Source organism: Strix uralensis, chromosome 1, assembly GCF_047716275.1.
Source record: "Strix uralensis isolate ZFMK-TIS-50842 chromosome 1, bStrUra1, whole genome shotgun sequence".
Classification (NCBI taxonomy): domain Eukaryota; kingdom Metazoa; phylum Chordata; class Aves; order Strigiformes; family Strigidae; genus Strix; species Strix uralensis.
Genome location: NC_133972.1, coordinates 17,137,644 through 17,153,135, shown reverse-complemented (window position 1 = coordinate 17,153,135; position 15,492 = coordinate 17,137,644). Strand labels below are relative to the sequence as shown.

The window sequence follows — 15,492 nt, the reverse complement described above, 5'->3', positions numbered from 1 at the left end:
CCAAGTACCCCCTCCCCTCCTCCCGGTGTGGGGAGCAGCCCCCGCCCTGTGCAAACAGTTGACCCTGCCCCCCGTGGGGGGGCTGCTGCAGCCACCCCCCACCCCGCCCCTCCCTCCCAGCAGTGGTATTGGGGGCAGAGGGACACCCCCACACACACACTTAACGCCGCTGGGCGTCCAGGCCAGACCCCACTGCGGCAACTCTTGCAGACAGGGCTGGGGGGGCAGGGCCAGGGCAGAGGGGGGACAAAAAGGGACCTTCTCCCTCCCCCTCCCAGCACCCAAACACTCCCCTACGCACCAGTCAAGTCACACCCCTTCCCCCCCCCACTAACGGCAATAAATAATCTCACACTACCCCAGCCCCATGGCACGGCCTAGCCCTGCATCCCCAAGCCCCCCCAGGATGGGGGGGGCAGCTCCATCTCCCCCCTAAATCCCCGCCCCCCGAAGGGGAAAGGGGCTCTGGGGGTGTCTGTCCCTCAGAAGCGCAGCTCCCTCAGCTTCTGGCGCAGGTAGTGCTTGGCCTCCTCGATGCCACTCACCTTCTCCAGCTCCGTATAGGGCAGCTGAAAGGGGAGGGGAGGGGAGGGGGGAGAAACCATCAGAGCAGCCCCACCACCAGCATCAGGAGCCCTCCGGGGGGTGGGGGGGGGCAGGCAGGGGGGAAGAACTGGGACTCGGGCCCCCTCGGTGGGGAGGGACAGTGCTGTTCCTTCCCCAGGGAGGGAGGGCACAGGCCTCCCACCCACCTCGGGCAAGGTGCAGCGAGGGGGGTGCTTCCCTGGAGAAAGTGGGGGGGGGGGGGGCACAGCTCCCCCCAGGCAGCCTTGTCCTCCAATCCCTGCCACAGGCCAAGCCCAGCACACTTGGGGAGCTCTCAAGCTTCATCCCAACCTTGAACCACGGCTGCCAACCCCCAGGGAGGGAGGAAAAGCAAAACCCAGCCCCTCTCCCGCTGTACAGGGTGGGGGAGCCCGGGGGGGGACAGCCAGCAGCTCCCCCCAGAAGGGCTGGGGGAGCCAGCTGAGCCCAGAGAACTGTTTTTCACCCAACACATCATTTTAACCCCAGTCTGCCAAGGAACGACGGCACCAGGACTAACAAAACCAGAACCTACCCCTCCCTTTGCCCAGGGAATCCGGTACAAGATGCTGAGGGGGAGCCGAGACCCCCCCACTCCCCCCAGGAAAGGTGAACCGTGGAGCTGCAGCTGAACATCCCCCCAAGGGCCACGAGCCCTGGGCCACCGCGAGACAGACGCACCCACACGGGTCTGGACTTGTGCCCCGTCCCTCCCCTTGGTCTCCGTCACTGTCTGGGGACAACCCGGCAGGAACTTTTTTTTCTAAAAACACCCAGTCTCTAAAAACACACGTCCAGGGCCCCCCCTGCCCCAGCCCAGACGCACACCAGTCCCTGCACTAGGCTGGGAGCAGCAACAGCATCGTGAACTGCCACGGCAACAGCCCCCCCGCCGGGAAGGAATCCACGGGGAATAAGAAGAGGAGACTCCAGCTGCCACCAGCGATCCCTCCCCAGGGGTGTCAGTGACTGGGGGACAAAACTTGGGGGAGTTGGAAGCTCCCCTGGTCCAACCACTGCCTCTGAAGGCTCCACCAGCGCTCACGGAGTGGGACCTGCAAAGGAAGGGTCTCCCCATCTTGTTGAGAAATGGGGCTAAAAGTAGGCAGGGGGGAGGGATAGGGTGGGAAAACTCAGCACTGGTGACGCGGGGACAATGTGGAAAGGCCAGATCCTGACATGGGCGCTCCGCAGGGTCTGAGAGCTGTTTGCAACCACCACGGATGAGCAAGTGGGTCGGGCAACGCGAACCGCAGGCAGGGAAGAGGCTGCGGGCAGGCGCTGTTCTCCGACAGTCCCATGCAGGCCAGGGACAAAGGCGGCGGCTAACTCTGCCCGGGGAGAAGGAACCAAGTCCTCTGGGTGCAGTGGGTCTGACTTGAAGGTTTCTGGCAGTCACCTCCTTCCGCCGCTTCACGCTCCTTTCCTCAGTGCCCAGCTCTGGGGGCTCACCCTTCTGACACGACGGAAGGATCAACAGCACAGAAAGCACCTTCGACCAAAGGGGCTGGAAGGGAGTAGCGCCAGAGAGCACCAGGATGGTGTTTGTGGGAAGGTAAATCTGCTCATGATTCAGGGGAGGATCCTGGGAAGGAAGGAGCACGTCCTTACCTAGAAACTGGGGGGGTTTAGTCTGGAGAAGAGGAGGCTGAGGGGAGACCTCATCGCCCTCTACAGCTACCTGAAAGGAGGGTGCAGAGAGGGGGGATGAGTCTCTTGAACCAAGTAACAAGCGACAGGACAAGAGGGAATGGCCTCAAGCTGCGCCAGGGCAGGGTCAGACTGGCTATTAGGAAGTATTTCTTTCCAGAAGGGGTTGTTGGGCGTTGGAATGGGCTGCCCAGGGCAGGGGTGGAGTCCCCATCCCTGGAGGGGTTGAAGAGTCGGGTTGACCCAGCACTGAGGGATCTGGTGGAGTTGAGAACGGTCAGTGTGAGGTTAATGGTTGGACTGGATGATCTTCAAGGTCTTTTCCAACCGAGATCATTCTGAACTTCTGAGGGAAAAGACCTGGCTGTCAATAAAAAGCCAGGACCATCAGGGAAAAGAGCATCTGTGGGCAGAGCGGAGGGTCTGGGAGGGCAGTAGGACTCTCACCGCTTCCAGAAGGGTGGAAGCAACACACAGGCCCAGCTGGAGGATGGAGGCAAGGAAGGGGCTGGGCGCAAGCAGCTTGTTGTGCCACGGAAGGAGCAGGCTCTCTTGGAAGGAAGCCCTGTCAAATCTACACCTGCTACAGATCAACGGCATCCGAGGAGGAGCACGGCCCTGGCGCAGTCACCCAGACATACCCAGACAGCTCAGCAGCGTGCCAGACACGACAGGCAGCCCAGCGCCCGTCCAGCAGACATACGGCAACGCGGCGGCCAACAGGAGAAGGCTTTAAATTAAATATAAGGAGGGCTGAACGGCCTGAGCTGTGAACAGAGGCACTGCGTCCAGCTGGACTGAGCCCCACACCGCATACCCCAGGAGTCGGTACGGGGGCCAACATCGTTTAGCATCCTCGTTAGCGACCTGGACGACAGGACCGAGCGCGGCTGCGGACGGTACATAAACGGGGAGGAGCGGCTGCTGCACCAGCCGGTTGTGCTGCTCTTCAGAAGGACCCGAACAGGCTGGAGAAACGGTCCCCCGGTAGAGAAGGACCAAAGTTTTGAGTCCCCGCAGCAGCACGGGCTGGGGCCAACCGGCTGGAAAGCGGTTTTAAGGAAAAGGGAGTGAGGATCCCGACAGAGATGTCGGACGGTGGCCAGCAGCGCTCCCTCGCAGCGACGGTGGCCGACAGCATCCCGGGCTGCATGAGGAAGAGCACCACCCCGAGTGCTGGGCCCCCCAAAACTCGGCGTGGCCAGACTGGAGAGGGTCCAGGGCCACAGGGATGATTACGGGGATGATAGGTGAGAAGAGGCTGACAGAGCTGGAGAAGAAAAGGATCGGGACGTCTTATCTGTGTGTACAAGCACCCGGTGGGAGGTTGTAAAGAAGACAGGAGCCTCTTCGCCGTGCCCAGAGGCAGCAGGCACAAACCTAAAATACTGGAAATCCCATTTGAACTTAAGAAAAAGCTACACACACCCCCACAAAGATAGAAAAAACCTCTTTTACTGTGAGGGTAAAGCAGCACCAGCCCTGGGCCTGGAACAGGTTACCCAGAAAGCAACCTATTGCTGAGCCATTCAAAACTTGACATAGTACTGAGAAACCCGCTCTAGCTGAGCTGGGGTTCGACTGGATGATCTCCAGAGGTGCCCGACAACCTCAACTGCTCTGCGATGCTGTAAAGGTGTCAGAAGAAAAGGAAATAAACCTCAAACGAGAAGAGCAAGAAGAACCACCGAGCTGCGAAGCAGCTTCAACTCAGGAAGAAGCTGAACTGCCTGGGGCTCTTTGTCTCAAAGGGGTGGCCAAAGGGAAGCGACCTCTGCAACCACAAGAAGAAGGTAACCGCAGAGCTGCTCTTCGTGGCACCAGACCTGGCAGCACCACGTCAGCCGACCAGGCAGCAGGTTTAAAACAAACAGAGCTTGTTGCAGGTAACCCTGCCTGGAGCTTGTTGGCCCCAGATGATGCAGGTGTGAAGAACGAACAGGCTCAAAGAGGGAGACGCAGGGCACACTGCGCCGGAGAGCTGGTCCCGCTCCGCTGCTCTGCGAGTCGGGATCTCCAAGCAAATACCACAACTCGAGTCACAGGACTGGCAAAGCTATGCATAAACAAAGGGCTTCTGAACTATGTACGTTGCAAATTATGAAATTAGGAGGAGCTTCGTGCTGGCACGCTGCGCTGTCAGCAGCAGGGGAGGTAAGAAGCTTTAAAGAAATAGTTATGGAACTGCTTGGTAGATCTATGACTGTAATTCAGGTGACCTCTGAAGTGGAGAAGTAAACAGGAATAAGAAGCCTGCATTCCTGACTCATTTTCCTCAGAAAGATCTATCCTCCAGCTAAAACTCACCTCACAAACAGTCTTGTAGAAGCTGCACACCTTAAAACAACATCTGAAGTTTCCCAAGAAATCCAAAGACAATTGCGAAGGCGGCGGTGAAGCCTCCGGGGCTTCTCCGTTCATGGCTCTCACCACAGACCAGCCAGAGGCTGCGACCAAAGAGGCCAGGGCTCCGAAACAGGCACCGAAGGGAGGTTTGCCTGGCCTCACCTCCACCCACAGCAGTGAGAGGCACGCTGCAGAACCAACAACCAGGGTTACAGCAAGGGGAATCAGCCTGAGCTATGGTCCTGCGCAATTCCCACCCTGAGGCCCCACAGCCGACACCGACACCGTGACCGATGACGCCTCTGCAGGGCCCGGGCTGAGGCAGTTTCCCCTTCTCCCTGCCCTGCCCAGTGCCTGGGTCAGGTCGGAAGGGGCTGTCCACCCCCCTCCTTGTCCCTGCTTTCTGCCAAGGCACGTGGAAAAAGTCTTGGGGTGGGGGGAGGGCAAAAAAGGAGGCGTGAGGATGAGTCACTGCTTCCTCTCGCAAGTGACGAGCGTGGAAGGATGGCTCCCACCGAGTGTTTACGGGGTTGGGGGGGGATGCCAGCTCTCCAGCCCATCTTGCTGCACAGCCATGGGTGTTTTCTGCCTGGGAGGGGAGGTGGGGAAGGGAAAGGGGCAGCCCCCCCCGGCTTACCTGAACCAGACAGTAGCCCAGCAGTCGCAAGTGCCTGTCCCTCATGGCTCGGGAGCCCACCAGTATGTCGGAGTTCTGGCAGTAATGCCATTTGTCATTGACCGACAGCACCACCCTGCAGAGGACAGAATTGGGGGGAGCAGCGCAGCGTCACCCCACCCCACAGAACCCACAGGCAGCAGCAGCGTCCGCACCCCCGCAACAGCGGGGGGATGAAGGGCAGCACACCCCACCCTCCCTGGGTCCTGGGGGGTGGCAGGGACACGGGTGCGACAGCAGGGGGCAGGAGGGGGCTAGGGGGTGGGGGGGCAGTAGCTGAAGCCAGTGTCACAGAATCACAGAATGATCTCGGTTGGAAATGATCCCAAAGATCATCCAGTCCAACCATTAACCTCACACTGACCGTTCTCAACTCCACCAGATCCCTCAGCGCTGGGTCAACCCAACTCTTAAACCCCTCCAGGGATGGGGACTACACCCCTGTCCTGGGCATGCAGGGAGAGGGGATGCAGAAGGGAGGGGGGACGCGGGCCGGCTCTGCTCAGTACCTCTGGATCTCTTCAGCTCCCTGCGGCCCGTCGCCGGGGCCTCGCTTCGGGCTGGGCCGGCACGGGGAGGGTGGAGGGCAGCCGTCCTCGCTGGGGGGTGGGCTCCTTTCCTCGGGTTCCTCCTGGGCCTGCTCCCCTTGGAAGCAGTTGTGATCGTGCCCAGGGCAGCCAGAGGTAGCTGCCACCGCCGCCACCTCCTCCTCCTCCTCCAGAATCTTGCCAATGGGGAACTGGAAGAGGGTGGCTGTGGAGGTGCCCCTGGGGGAGCAGTCAGGGGTGCCGGCTGGCTGCGCGGAGAGGCACTCAGAAGGGCTGCTTAACGTGGAGCTGCCCTGGCTCTCCAGGGAAGACTCTTTGCTCAGGCTGCAGTAATAGTCCGAGGGGGGCTGGTAGCAGGGGCCCCCCGGGGCAGGGCAAAGCGTGGGCAGGAATCGCCCGGCCAGGTTGTTCTCTCGAGAGCCCGGGGGGCTGCTTGGCGTCTCTGGAGCAAAGGGGGCAAAGTCCTGCAAGTCCGAGGTGAGGGCCAGGACGCTCGAGCGCAAGGAAATGGCAGCGGGGGAGGTTGTAGTGTGGGCAGAGGGAGCCTTGGAGGCTGTGGGAACACGGGAGAGGGGCAGCACGGTGCCTGAGCGGTTAATCCACAGCAGGAAGTCTGCAGAGAGAGAACACAGATCAGTGCTGGGCCTCGAGACCCCCCCCCTTCCCGTAAACGGGCCAAATCTAGTTCTGCCCTGAATAACCTCCCACTCTCAGGCCTCCCCCAAGCAGCCAGGTAGCCGCAGGGTTTCTGCTGCACCCACAGCCCCCCCCCCAAATCCCAACTGGCAGCCCCCTCTCCCCAGAGCCACAGCCCTGGCCCAAAGCGGGGCATCCAGCCAGGCTACCTGTGCAGTATCCTGGGGGCAGCACCTCGTCCTGCCGATAGCACTCTTCTCCCACCAGCTGCCGCAGGGCCTCGGCCACCAGCCCCTTGTAACTGAGGGGAAAAAAAAGAAGAGTCAGAGGATGCGCTTGGAAGGGCCCCTCAACCACTGCCGACCCACGTTCTCCCTCTGAGCACATCTGCACAGAGACGTGAAGGCCCCCGGGAGCGAAAAGTAAGGAGAGTCTTTAGCTTTGGGCTCCGCTGTTTTGGTGCAAGGAGGGAACACGCTTCAGCTCATTCAGCAGCAAAGCTCCTCCTGATATTGCTACACCACCAGCGTATTCTTCTTCACTGAAAGGTTGTCCAGTGCTAGAACAGGCTGCCCAGGGAACTGTTGAGTCACCATCCCTGGAGGTATTTAGAAAACTTGTAAACGTGGCACTTAGGGACATGGTTTAGTGGTGGACTTGGCAGTATTGGACTTGATGATCTTAAGGGCCTTTTCCAGTCTAAATGATTATCACAGAATCATCTTGGTTGGAAAAGACCTTGAAGATCATCCAGTCCAACCATTAACCTCACACTGACCGTTCTCAACTCCACCAGATCCCTCAGCGCTGGGTCAACCCAACTCTTAAACCCCTCCAGGGATGGGGACTCCACCCCTGCACTGGGCAGCCCATTCCAACGCCCAACAACCCCTTCTGGAAAGAAATGCTTCCTAATAGCCAGTCTAACCCTGCCCTGGTGCAGCTTGAGGCCATTCCCTCTTGTCCTGGTGCTTGTGACTTGGTTCAAGAGACTCATCCCCCCTCTCTGCACCCTCCTTTCAGGGAGTTGTAGAGGGCGATGAGGTCTCCCCTCAGCCTCCTCTTCTCCAGACTAAACCCCCCCAGTTCCCTCAGCCGCTCCCCATCAGACCTGTGCTCCAGACCCTGCACCAGCTTCGCTGCCCTTCTCTGGATACGCTCGAGTCATTCAATGGCCTTTTTGTAGTGAGGGGCCCAAAACTGAACCCAGTCATTGAGGTGCGGCCTCACCAGTACAGGGGTAAGATCACTTCCCTGTCTGATTCTGTGATTCTATATCGCTCCTCTACAAGCTTCAGAGCTGGCATACAGGCCTTTACCCTGGCACTGTCCTCGGCTGGGATCCTGCCAGAACAAGGTGACAGACCCTGTGTCCCAGGTGACACCTGCAAGGGACAGGCAGCGGGGGTGCCCAGCAACCACGCTCCCAGCCACGCTCTGCCCCGCCCGGGCAGCCCTCCCCTTCCCTTCCCTCTCCGGCACGTTGCCTGCTCCCGCCACTGACCTGTACTTTCTGTTGGCCTCGTCGGCTGTCAGGGCGTGCTCGAACATGAGGACACGATAGCGTGGGTCAAGGCGTGGGCCGCTGTAATCACGGAACTCCAGCTCCACCGCCGCGTCCAGCAGCGAGAGGTAGCGGCGCACAATCAGCGCGTAGGGGCTGCCTGCAGGGAGAGGACAGCTGGTTAGACCCGACCTGGCTAGACCCTCCTTGCCCAGCCACGCGTCCCGGGGGGCATCGACTGCCAGGGAGGTGGTCCTGCACTCCCAGGGGGAGTCTGTTCTGCCCAGGGCTTTCAAAATCCACCCCAGCCCCGAGCTCCAACGGCTGGGTTGGCCCTGGAAAAGGCCCGACATACTCATAACATTGGTGATGAAGGCTGGGGAGAAGACTTGGTGGAGGACGGTCTGGGGGAAATGGCTAAGCTGAAACATGGACATGAGGATGTTGACGGTTGCCAGGGGCGAGCTGCCGGCTTTCTGCTCCAGGATGGCCTCCAGCTTGGGGAAGAGCTCACTGTGATTGGATGGGCGGTAATTCATGCGGCTGAAGGGAAAAACCAGCTTCTGGATCACCTGCAGGCAAGAAGGACAGGGAGTCAGGCCAGGCCAGGCAGCAGGACGAAGGACAGGTCAGGCCCAGGCCTGCCCAGAGCCGGGCATAAATAGGCTCCCACAACCTGTAAGAATCAGGGCACATCCTGGTGGGTTCCCAGGGAGATGCCCCAGCCCAATGGCAGAGAAGGGACGTGGCTTCTCCCAGCCCCAGGCATCCCCCGCAGACTGGGGAGGACACTCACCTTGCTGTCAAGCTGCTCCCCACGCTTCAGGAGAAAGTTTGCGATGGTATCAAGCAGCCGCGGCTCACGCAGCCGGTGCCGGGCCACGTATTTGGCAATGAGGGCCATGGTGTAGGGGGTAAGGTTCTCCGCCTTCCTGGGGAGCCACTCTGCACAGAGCAAACCACAGCGGGGTATCCGTCAGAGATATGTGTCCGAACTGCAGCTCTCTAGAAGCCACTACAGCGTGGGCAGTGCAGGCAGTGCAGGCAGGTGGGAGGTAAGAAGGCCCGGGCAGCAGAGCCATCTCTCCGCAAAAACCCAGGCGGCTTCCAGAAACCATCAAGTTACAGGGTTTGTGAGAGGCCGGGGCAGAGTCCCATCCTGCGCACCCAGAAGGCTGGCACGTGCACAGAACGGGGGGGGGGGCCCTGCTGTAGAAACCCCGCTGCAAGCAACCTGTGCCCAGTGTCCACGTAAGGTAGGCTCACAGCCCCCCAAAAAGGGTTAGAATCATAGAATCATCTTTGTCGGGAAAGACCTTGAAGATCATCTAGTCCAACCATTAACCTCACACTGACCGTTCCTGTTAGGCTGGGAAGGCAGTGACAAGGTGGCCATAACGCAGAGCACCTCCTGCTCCAGCCTCACCACTGCGGGCCCTGGTGCCCAGCAAGACCCCAGCTGGTGCCGTCACAAAAAAAGGGGCCAAAAAAGGAGGCTCCGAGGCTGCCAAACACCCGGACAGTGCCCAGCTCACCCCCGCACTGGGGAAGAGGCTGACACAGCAGGCAAGGCCAGGACCCTGCCTGGGCAGACCCTGCCCTCACCTGCCATACTGCGGATGAATCGCTCTTGGCGGTTCTCGTAGAAGAGCTGAGAGCTGAAGATGGCCTCCAGGGCCTTGTTGTTGGCCTCCTGGGCGCACAGAGCCAGCATCTCGTCCAAGAGGGCCAGCTCGTGCTCCCGCATGGCACTCACTTGCCCCAGCGTGTGCCTGACGAGGCGCAGGATCTTGCGGTTGTTGATCAGCTGCTGGTCGGAGGCCGGGTGTCCCTGCAGCGCCTGCGCCCGCAGCCGGTAGTAGGAGAGGAGCAGGAAGAGGGTCTGGGGGTGTCGCTCCTTCTCCAGGTGCCGTTCCAAGCTGCTGAGGCAAGACTCGACCAGGGGGTGGGGGCTGGACGGGTGCAGCCTCATCACGCTGCTGAAGACCATGGAAACATCCTTCTGGTTGAAGCGGCCCAGGCGGCTCCGGGATTCGTCCTCCAGCACTCGCACCAGCGGCGATTCCCCAGGCAGGCCTGCGACAGGGAAGGGGTTAGGGACACGTGGACCCCGCCTCTCACCTTCGCTAGGCACAACCATCCTTGTAAGGCCTGAGACTACAGCTGGAGGAGGACAGATTTGCCATGTTGGCAATCAAACCGAAGATGATAAAGGGAAAGAGGAAAGAGGACCGGTTTGGCAAAGCCTGACCGGAACATCAATGCATCCACACCCCAGAAAAAAGCCATTTGGAGCTCTTGGATTATTCCCCATCCGCTTCACCAAACTGGGAGCCCTTTCGTTCAACTGCAAAAGCCAGGTTTACTTCTTAAGTCTCAAACTTCTTACAGATAAATAACACACCTCAAAAAGTGCTTTAAAAAGTTTTGGTTGGAAAACAAGTTAGACATCAACAATTACCAAAATAAAAACTGTCCGTGTACAACAGGAGTTAATCCTTTCACATTTTTAACTTTCTCCCATTTTCTAGTTTAGCTTTAGTCTTTCAAACTCGGCTCCTGGGGAAAATACTTTCCTCCAACTCTGGACGTATTATTCAGCCACGGAATGACAAGAGGCCAGGCGCACAGCGCGGTTGCGAGAAAAGGCAAAGGCCATCCTTCACGTGTCAGGAGAGATATTTTCAGGAGATGCATGAAGCATTATGCGCTGTATGAGGCCCTGGTAGCCCACTGGTCTCCTAAGCCAGCTGACAAGATTTCAATTTTCAAAAGGGCTTTAAAGCAACTAAGGCAGCATGGGGTAAGTTGCTGCATTTTATCATTAATCAAAAATCAGTCAGAAGGTGGAAAGTGAAGAATTGGTCTGAGCAGTTGCTTTGTTCCTTCAAAAAGCCCTCAAAAAGGCAGGTTAGCATTTTTATTAATGAGCGGGTAAGCGTGGTGAGCAGGGAAGGGCGACTGATGGAGAACAAAGTGTGGGTCAAAACCAGAGCAGGCCAGGGGGAGCCCAGCTGAGGGGAGAGGCGCCTGGCAGCCCAGAGTTCAGTGTCAACAAACACAAGGCGCCATGAGACAGAGGGGGGAAAGAGCAGAAACTTCTCCCCTCCCCCCTTCAGCGGGGTCTAGAGTTACTGCATCAACCCACGGCCAGGACCGGGCGTCTCCATACACGGCTCGGCTGAGGCCTCGGCCCAGCGTGCGGCTGGGGTGGAAAAAAAAAAGCAAACAGAATGGCAGGAGATGTGCGTGTGGGACACAGGAGTGTAGGGCTGGCAGGAACTGCTGGGGTGGGGAGGGCAGGCACCTGCTGCCGCAGGACACTGCCAGACCTGATTCCTTCCTCACAGGTGGGAGAATCCACAGGGACCTCAGGGCCCAGTGAAGGGGGAGCTGCCCGGACACGGCCCGTCGGCCAGCCCAGAGGCTGCTGCGTAGGAACCCAAACTGGCTTGAATCTTTTCTCCTGAATATTAAATGTCTGATGGCAGAGGGATCGTGGCTTGCAAAGGGTTTAGCCAAGATCTCATTTCTCACACTTCGATGCTCAGATGTTTGCTGATTTTCAGGGACTGAAGCAAAACTCAAGGAGCAGTTTATCCCACCAGGCAGTGCTGGCTGCCCTTCAGGCCAACACGCCGGGTACTCCAGCCAGCCAAGCCCCCCACTCTGAGCAGTCAGTCCACCCAGTTCCCTTCCTGCTGCCTCCTCCTTCGAAGAGCACAGCTCCACCTGCCACAAAGCCACCACCACACGTAAATCCACACACAAACCCAGACATCGGCTCCTGCTCTGGTACGTCCTTACTTCTCTTGTGGCAGCCAGACTGGCAAACTCTCCTTTCACCTCCCAAACCCAAGCACGAACCCGTGTCCCGCCACCCTGCCCGCCTCCCCCATCCTCTGCCAGCGACCCTGTGCAGGCAGCTGCTGGCAGCCCGTGACACTCACCCAGCGCAGCAGCGGCATACAGGCAGTTGACGATGCTGAAGTTATCGAACTTGGAGCAGCCGCTGATGATGGCCTGACAGAGCGTCTGAAACTCTGGCTGCTCCAGCATCTGGCCAGGCCCGCGGCTCTCCCCATTCACTGCGGCCTGGCCCTGCTGCTGCAAGAGCTGGCCCAGCTTGTGCAGGGCGATGGGGTAGTGGCTGGCAGACACCTTGCTGGGGTTCTGCGTCACCCACCGCAGCACTTCCCCCACGCTGCGCGAGCGCTCTATCAGACGCTTCATTGTGAAGAAGGTGTCATAACTCATCTTCTCGTGGATGAAGTTCCAGCTCTTCCTCTTGCCATGGCCTCGAGTCCTGTAGGCATCCGGGGGAAAGGTGTGCAGCAGCCCATGGCCGTAGGGGTCCAAGGGGAGCAGCACAGCCCGCTGCTTAGCTTTGCCTGCACAGTAGCAGGTGGGATACATCCCGGCCCCACTCCTGTCACCAGCAGCCAGGCCCTGCAGGACTCCGGGCCGCACGCTCTCCCGGGTCAGAGCACGGAGCCATGGCAGCAGGCGCAGCATGGCGAGGGCAGGGCGGCTCGAGAGGCTTCGGAGAACCGGGAGACCCTGGGGACAAGAGGTGTGGGGGGGTGAGTTTGTGCTTCTGGGATGGCTGCAGCCAGCGAGAGGCCCCCCCACCCGCAGAGATCCGCCCCAGTGCTGGGGTACTGCCCCACACTGGCCTCCTGTTCTGAGGTCCCCCCGTACCGGGACCCGGACTCTGCTCAAGCCGCACAGCCCGATGTCCCCTGGCCCGCACAAGCCCCGTTGTCCCCGGGACCGCCGGCCTGCACAGGTGTCCCCAGCCTGATGTCCCCTGGCCCACAGAGCCCCCTCCCCTCTCCTGGGGCCGCCAGCTCGCAGGTCCCCCCTGTTCCAGGAGCCCCGGCACGCAATATCCCCGTCCGGTACCAGGACCCCAGGGCCGCCCCGACTTTCCCCTCCCCCGGTACCAGGACCTCCGGCTCGGGCTGGGCCGCACCAGGACCGCGACACCCGGCCCACCCAGGCCCCCCATCCCCGGGGTCCCCTATTCCCACCTCTCCGGCCTAAACGGGCCCCTCGGTGCCTAACCCGCGCCCCGACCCTCAGTCCCACCAACCCCCGGTGCCCGGCCCGGCCCTACATGGCGCTCGCGGCCGCGCTGGGACCCGCCGCCGCCCCGGCCGCTCAGCACCGCCCGGACACCGAGTCCGCCATCTTCCCGACAGCCCCCCCGTCGGGCAGAGGGAAGCCGCGGCCCCGCCCCCTCGCGCGCGCGGCCCCCATTTCCGGGGGCGGCACCCAGCACGCGAGCGCTTTGCGGCGTCCGTAGCGGCATATGCAAATAAGCCGCCACCCGTCCTCCAATGAGCGAGCGTCTCGCCGACGGGCGGGGCGGCCCAGCTGGCGCAGGCGCGTGGCTGCCATGCGGAACGCGTGGCCCGAGGCGCAGGCCCCGCCCGCTGTGCGCCGCGGTGGGAGCCCCGCCCCTCCCGGCACCCCGGTGTCCCCCGCTGCCCCGCTGTCGTCCTCCCCCCCCACCCCGCGGCGCACCAGAGCCGGGAGGCCGCGACCGTTCACAGTCCTTCCTCTTTAATCATAACAGAGCAGTGGGGAGCTCATCCCCCCCGCCAGCCCCGGGGAGCAGCCCCCACCCCGGGGGGGGCGGACGCCATCCGGGCAGGAGCAGCGTGCCGGAGGGCTGCAGGAGCTCCCGCACATAGAGCCAGCCGAGCACGGGAGCGGCAGGTGGGATGGGGGGGCCAGGCAGATGCTCCGTGCAGGGCTGTGGGGGGCCCCGAGACCCCCCCTCCCCTCCCCAGAAGTAGCAGAGCGCTCACTCCTGCAGCAACCCCCGCTGCAGCGCTGCCCGGCCCTGGAACCGCGGGACAGGCCGTGCGGGCAGGCTGCCTGCTCCCTGCCCTGACACCAGCTCCCTGGGAGCCCCCACGGGGGACACAGTCCATGGCTCAGTCCCCCATCCCTCCCAAGTTCAGGTGTGCAGGGAGACTCCACCCGTGTATTCTGGGCACAGTGGCTCCTTTCGGGGCACAGGACCGTGCTATCTGCGGTACATGGTGAAGGCCATGAAGCTGAAGAGGAGGGTGAGGCCAGCCAGGAAGGTGGTGGCGGTGGCAGTGAAGACGTGGCGGTACTGCAGCTGGAAGTACCAGAGCACGGCCAGCATCAGCACGAAGAGCGGTAGCATGAGGCTGCCCACGTTGAGGGCGGCGTGCACGGGGTCGGCGGAGGCGTGGGGGCCGGCGGGCGCGGGGGCCGGGCTGTGCTGGGATATGTGGCAGTGCAGGACGCTGTTGTGGGCGAGGTGCAGGGCGGCCAGGCTCTGGGTGTCGTCGCGCAGCAGCTGGCCCTGGTAGATCAGTCGCACTTGCTGCTCCTGCCCGGGGAAATAGGCCCTGGGGTGGGGGACATGGAGAGAGATGTCACGCTCCTACCAGGGTAGTGTCCCCTCCGTCCACCCCCTCCCCAGGCGGAGGCTACAAAAATGCACCCCCCTGACCACCCGCTCTGCCTGCACCCCTGCGCCCACGCTCCGCCACCAGCCGCCCCAGGCGTTCCCAGAAGTGAAGGCACCTGCCAGGATGGGCTGCCCGGTGGCCCTGGCAGCCAGGAGCACAGGCCCAAGCACCTGCACAAGGGTAAGAGCGGCAGCTCCCGCTGCTCCAGGCAGGGAAGGAGCCACTGGCGGGGCTCGGGGATGCCCAAAGCGCCGCCCCCAGCCGGGAAAGCCCTGAGTGGTGCCGTGGGAGAAGCGGCCAGCCCTGCCCCTCACCTCTTCAGGGCCCCGACGGTGTCACCGGGGCGCACCCGGGCCAGGCGCTCCGTGTCGTTGAGGAACTTCAGCCGCAGCACCATGGTGGGCTCGGCGGGGCCGCCGTCCCCCTCACCGACGGGACCCTGCGCTGGTGCGGGGCCGGCCCGGGGCCGCAGCCCCGCTGCCAGCGCGCCTGCCCCATCGGGAGCCGCTCCAGCCGCCGCCGCTGGGGCCTTGTGCTCGACGGGGGTCGGGGCAGCGCTCGGGCTCTCCTCGGGCAGCGTCGCGGCGTCGCGGGGCGTCGCGACGGGCTCGGGGGCGCGCGTGGAGGCCCAGGCCAGCCCCAGCACCACGGCGACCAGCAACAACGCGAAGAGCACGGTCACCTCATCGCCAACGCCCTCGATCAGCGCCATGGCGGCGGCACCGGCTACCGATCTGCGGGCATAAAGCGGAGCCGTCAGCCCGCCGGACCGCAGGCGACCGGAGCCACGGCCGGCCCGGGCCCCTCACCTGCCGCCATCGCGCCGCTTCCGCCTCGCCGCAAGGCACGCCGGGAACTGTAGTCATGAACTGCGCATGCACGGAGGCTGACCCCGCGGGCACGCCGGGAGCTGTAGTTCTGCTTTACGCGTGAAGGCTTCACCCGCGGGGCACGCCGGGAGGTGTAGTCCCGCCCCCGGCGTGCCCCGCGCCAGGCCGGGCCATAGGGCTTCCTCGGCCGAGCTGTTCCCTCCTCCGCCATTACCGGTTTGAGAAATGCTCGGCGCTGCCGGGCCCAACCTGAGGAGACGTG

General features: G+C 61.9%; 2 protein-coding genes across 2 annotated transcripts; both read right to left on the bottom strand.

Annotated features, from left to right (window-relative positions):
- Nucleotides 1–35: 35 nt before the first annotated feature.
- Nucleotides 36–13,259, bottom strand: FASTK (Fas activated serine/threonine kinase). Its single transcript, XM_074893546.1, has 10 exons — nt 13,065–13,259; nt 11,896–12,505; nt 9,551–10,021; nt 8,742–8,890; nt 8,301–8,517; nt 7,946–8,105; nt 6,651–6,742; nt 5,767–6,418; nt 5,219–5,333; nt 36–569 (listed from the first exon to the last, which is right to left on the bottom strand). The coding sequence occupies exons 1-10, from the start codon at nt 13,257–13,259 to the stop codon at nt 483–485; spliced, it is 2,748 nt and encodes a 915-aa protein (XP_074749647.1). The 3' UTR covers nt 36–482.
- Nucleotides 13,260–13,492: 233 nt separating this feature from the next.
- TMUB1 (transmembrane and ubiquitin like domain containing 1) lies at nt 13,493–15,238 on the bottom strand. Its single transcript, XM_074851389.1, has 2 exons — nt 14,715–15,238; nt 13,493–14,337 (listed from the first exon to the last, which is right to left on the bottom strand). Exons 1-2 carry the CDS (start codon nt 15,110–15,112, stop codon nt 13,983–13,985), a joined length of 753 nt encoding a protein of 250 aa, XP_074707490.1. The 5' UTR covers nt 15,113–15,238; the 3' UTR covers nt 13,493–13,982.
- Between the last annotated feature and the right edge of the window lie 254 nt (nt 15,239–15,492).

Coding starts and splice junctions, on each gene's coding strand:
- FASTK (XM_074893546.1), bottom strand. CDS start 13,259: ATGCCGCTACGGACGCCGCAAAGCGCTCGCGTGCTGGGTGCCGCCCCC. Junction 10,022..11,895: donor GTATGCCGCTGCTGCGCTGG/GTGAGTGTCACG, acceptor TCCCTGTCGCAG/GCCTGCCTGGGGAATCGCCG. Junction 5,334..5,766: donor GGAGCTGAAGAGATCCAGAG/GTACTGAGCAGA, acceptor TGTCCTCTGCAG/GGTGGTGCTGTCGGTCAATG.
- TMUB1 (XM_074851389.1), bottom strand. CDS start 15,112: ATGGCGCTGATCGAGGGCGTTGGCGATGAGGTGACCGTGCTCTTCGCG. Junction 14,338..14,714: donor ACCGTCGGGGCCCTGAAGAG/GTGAGGGGCAGG, acceptor CCCCCACCCCAG/GGCCTATTTCCCCGGGCAGG.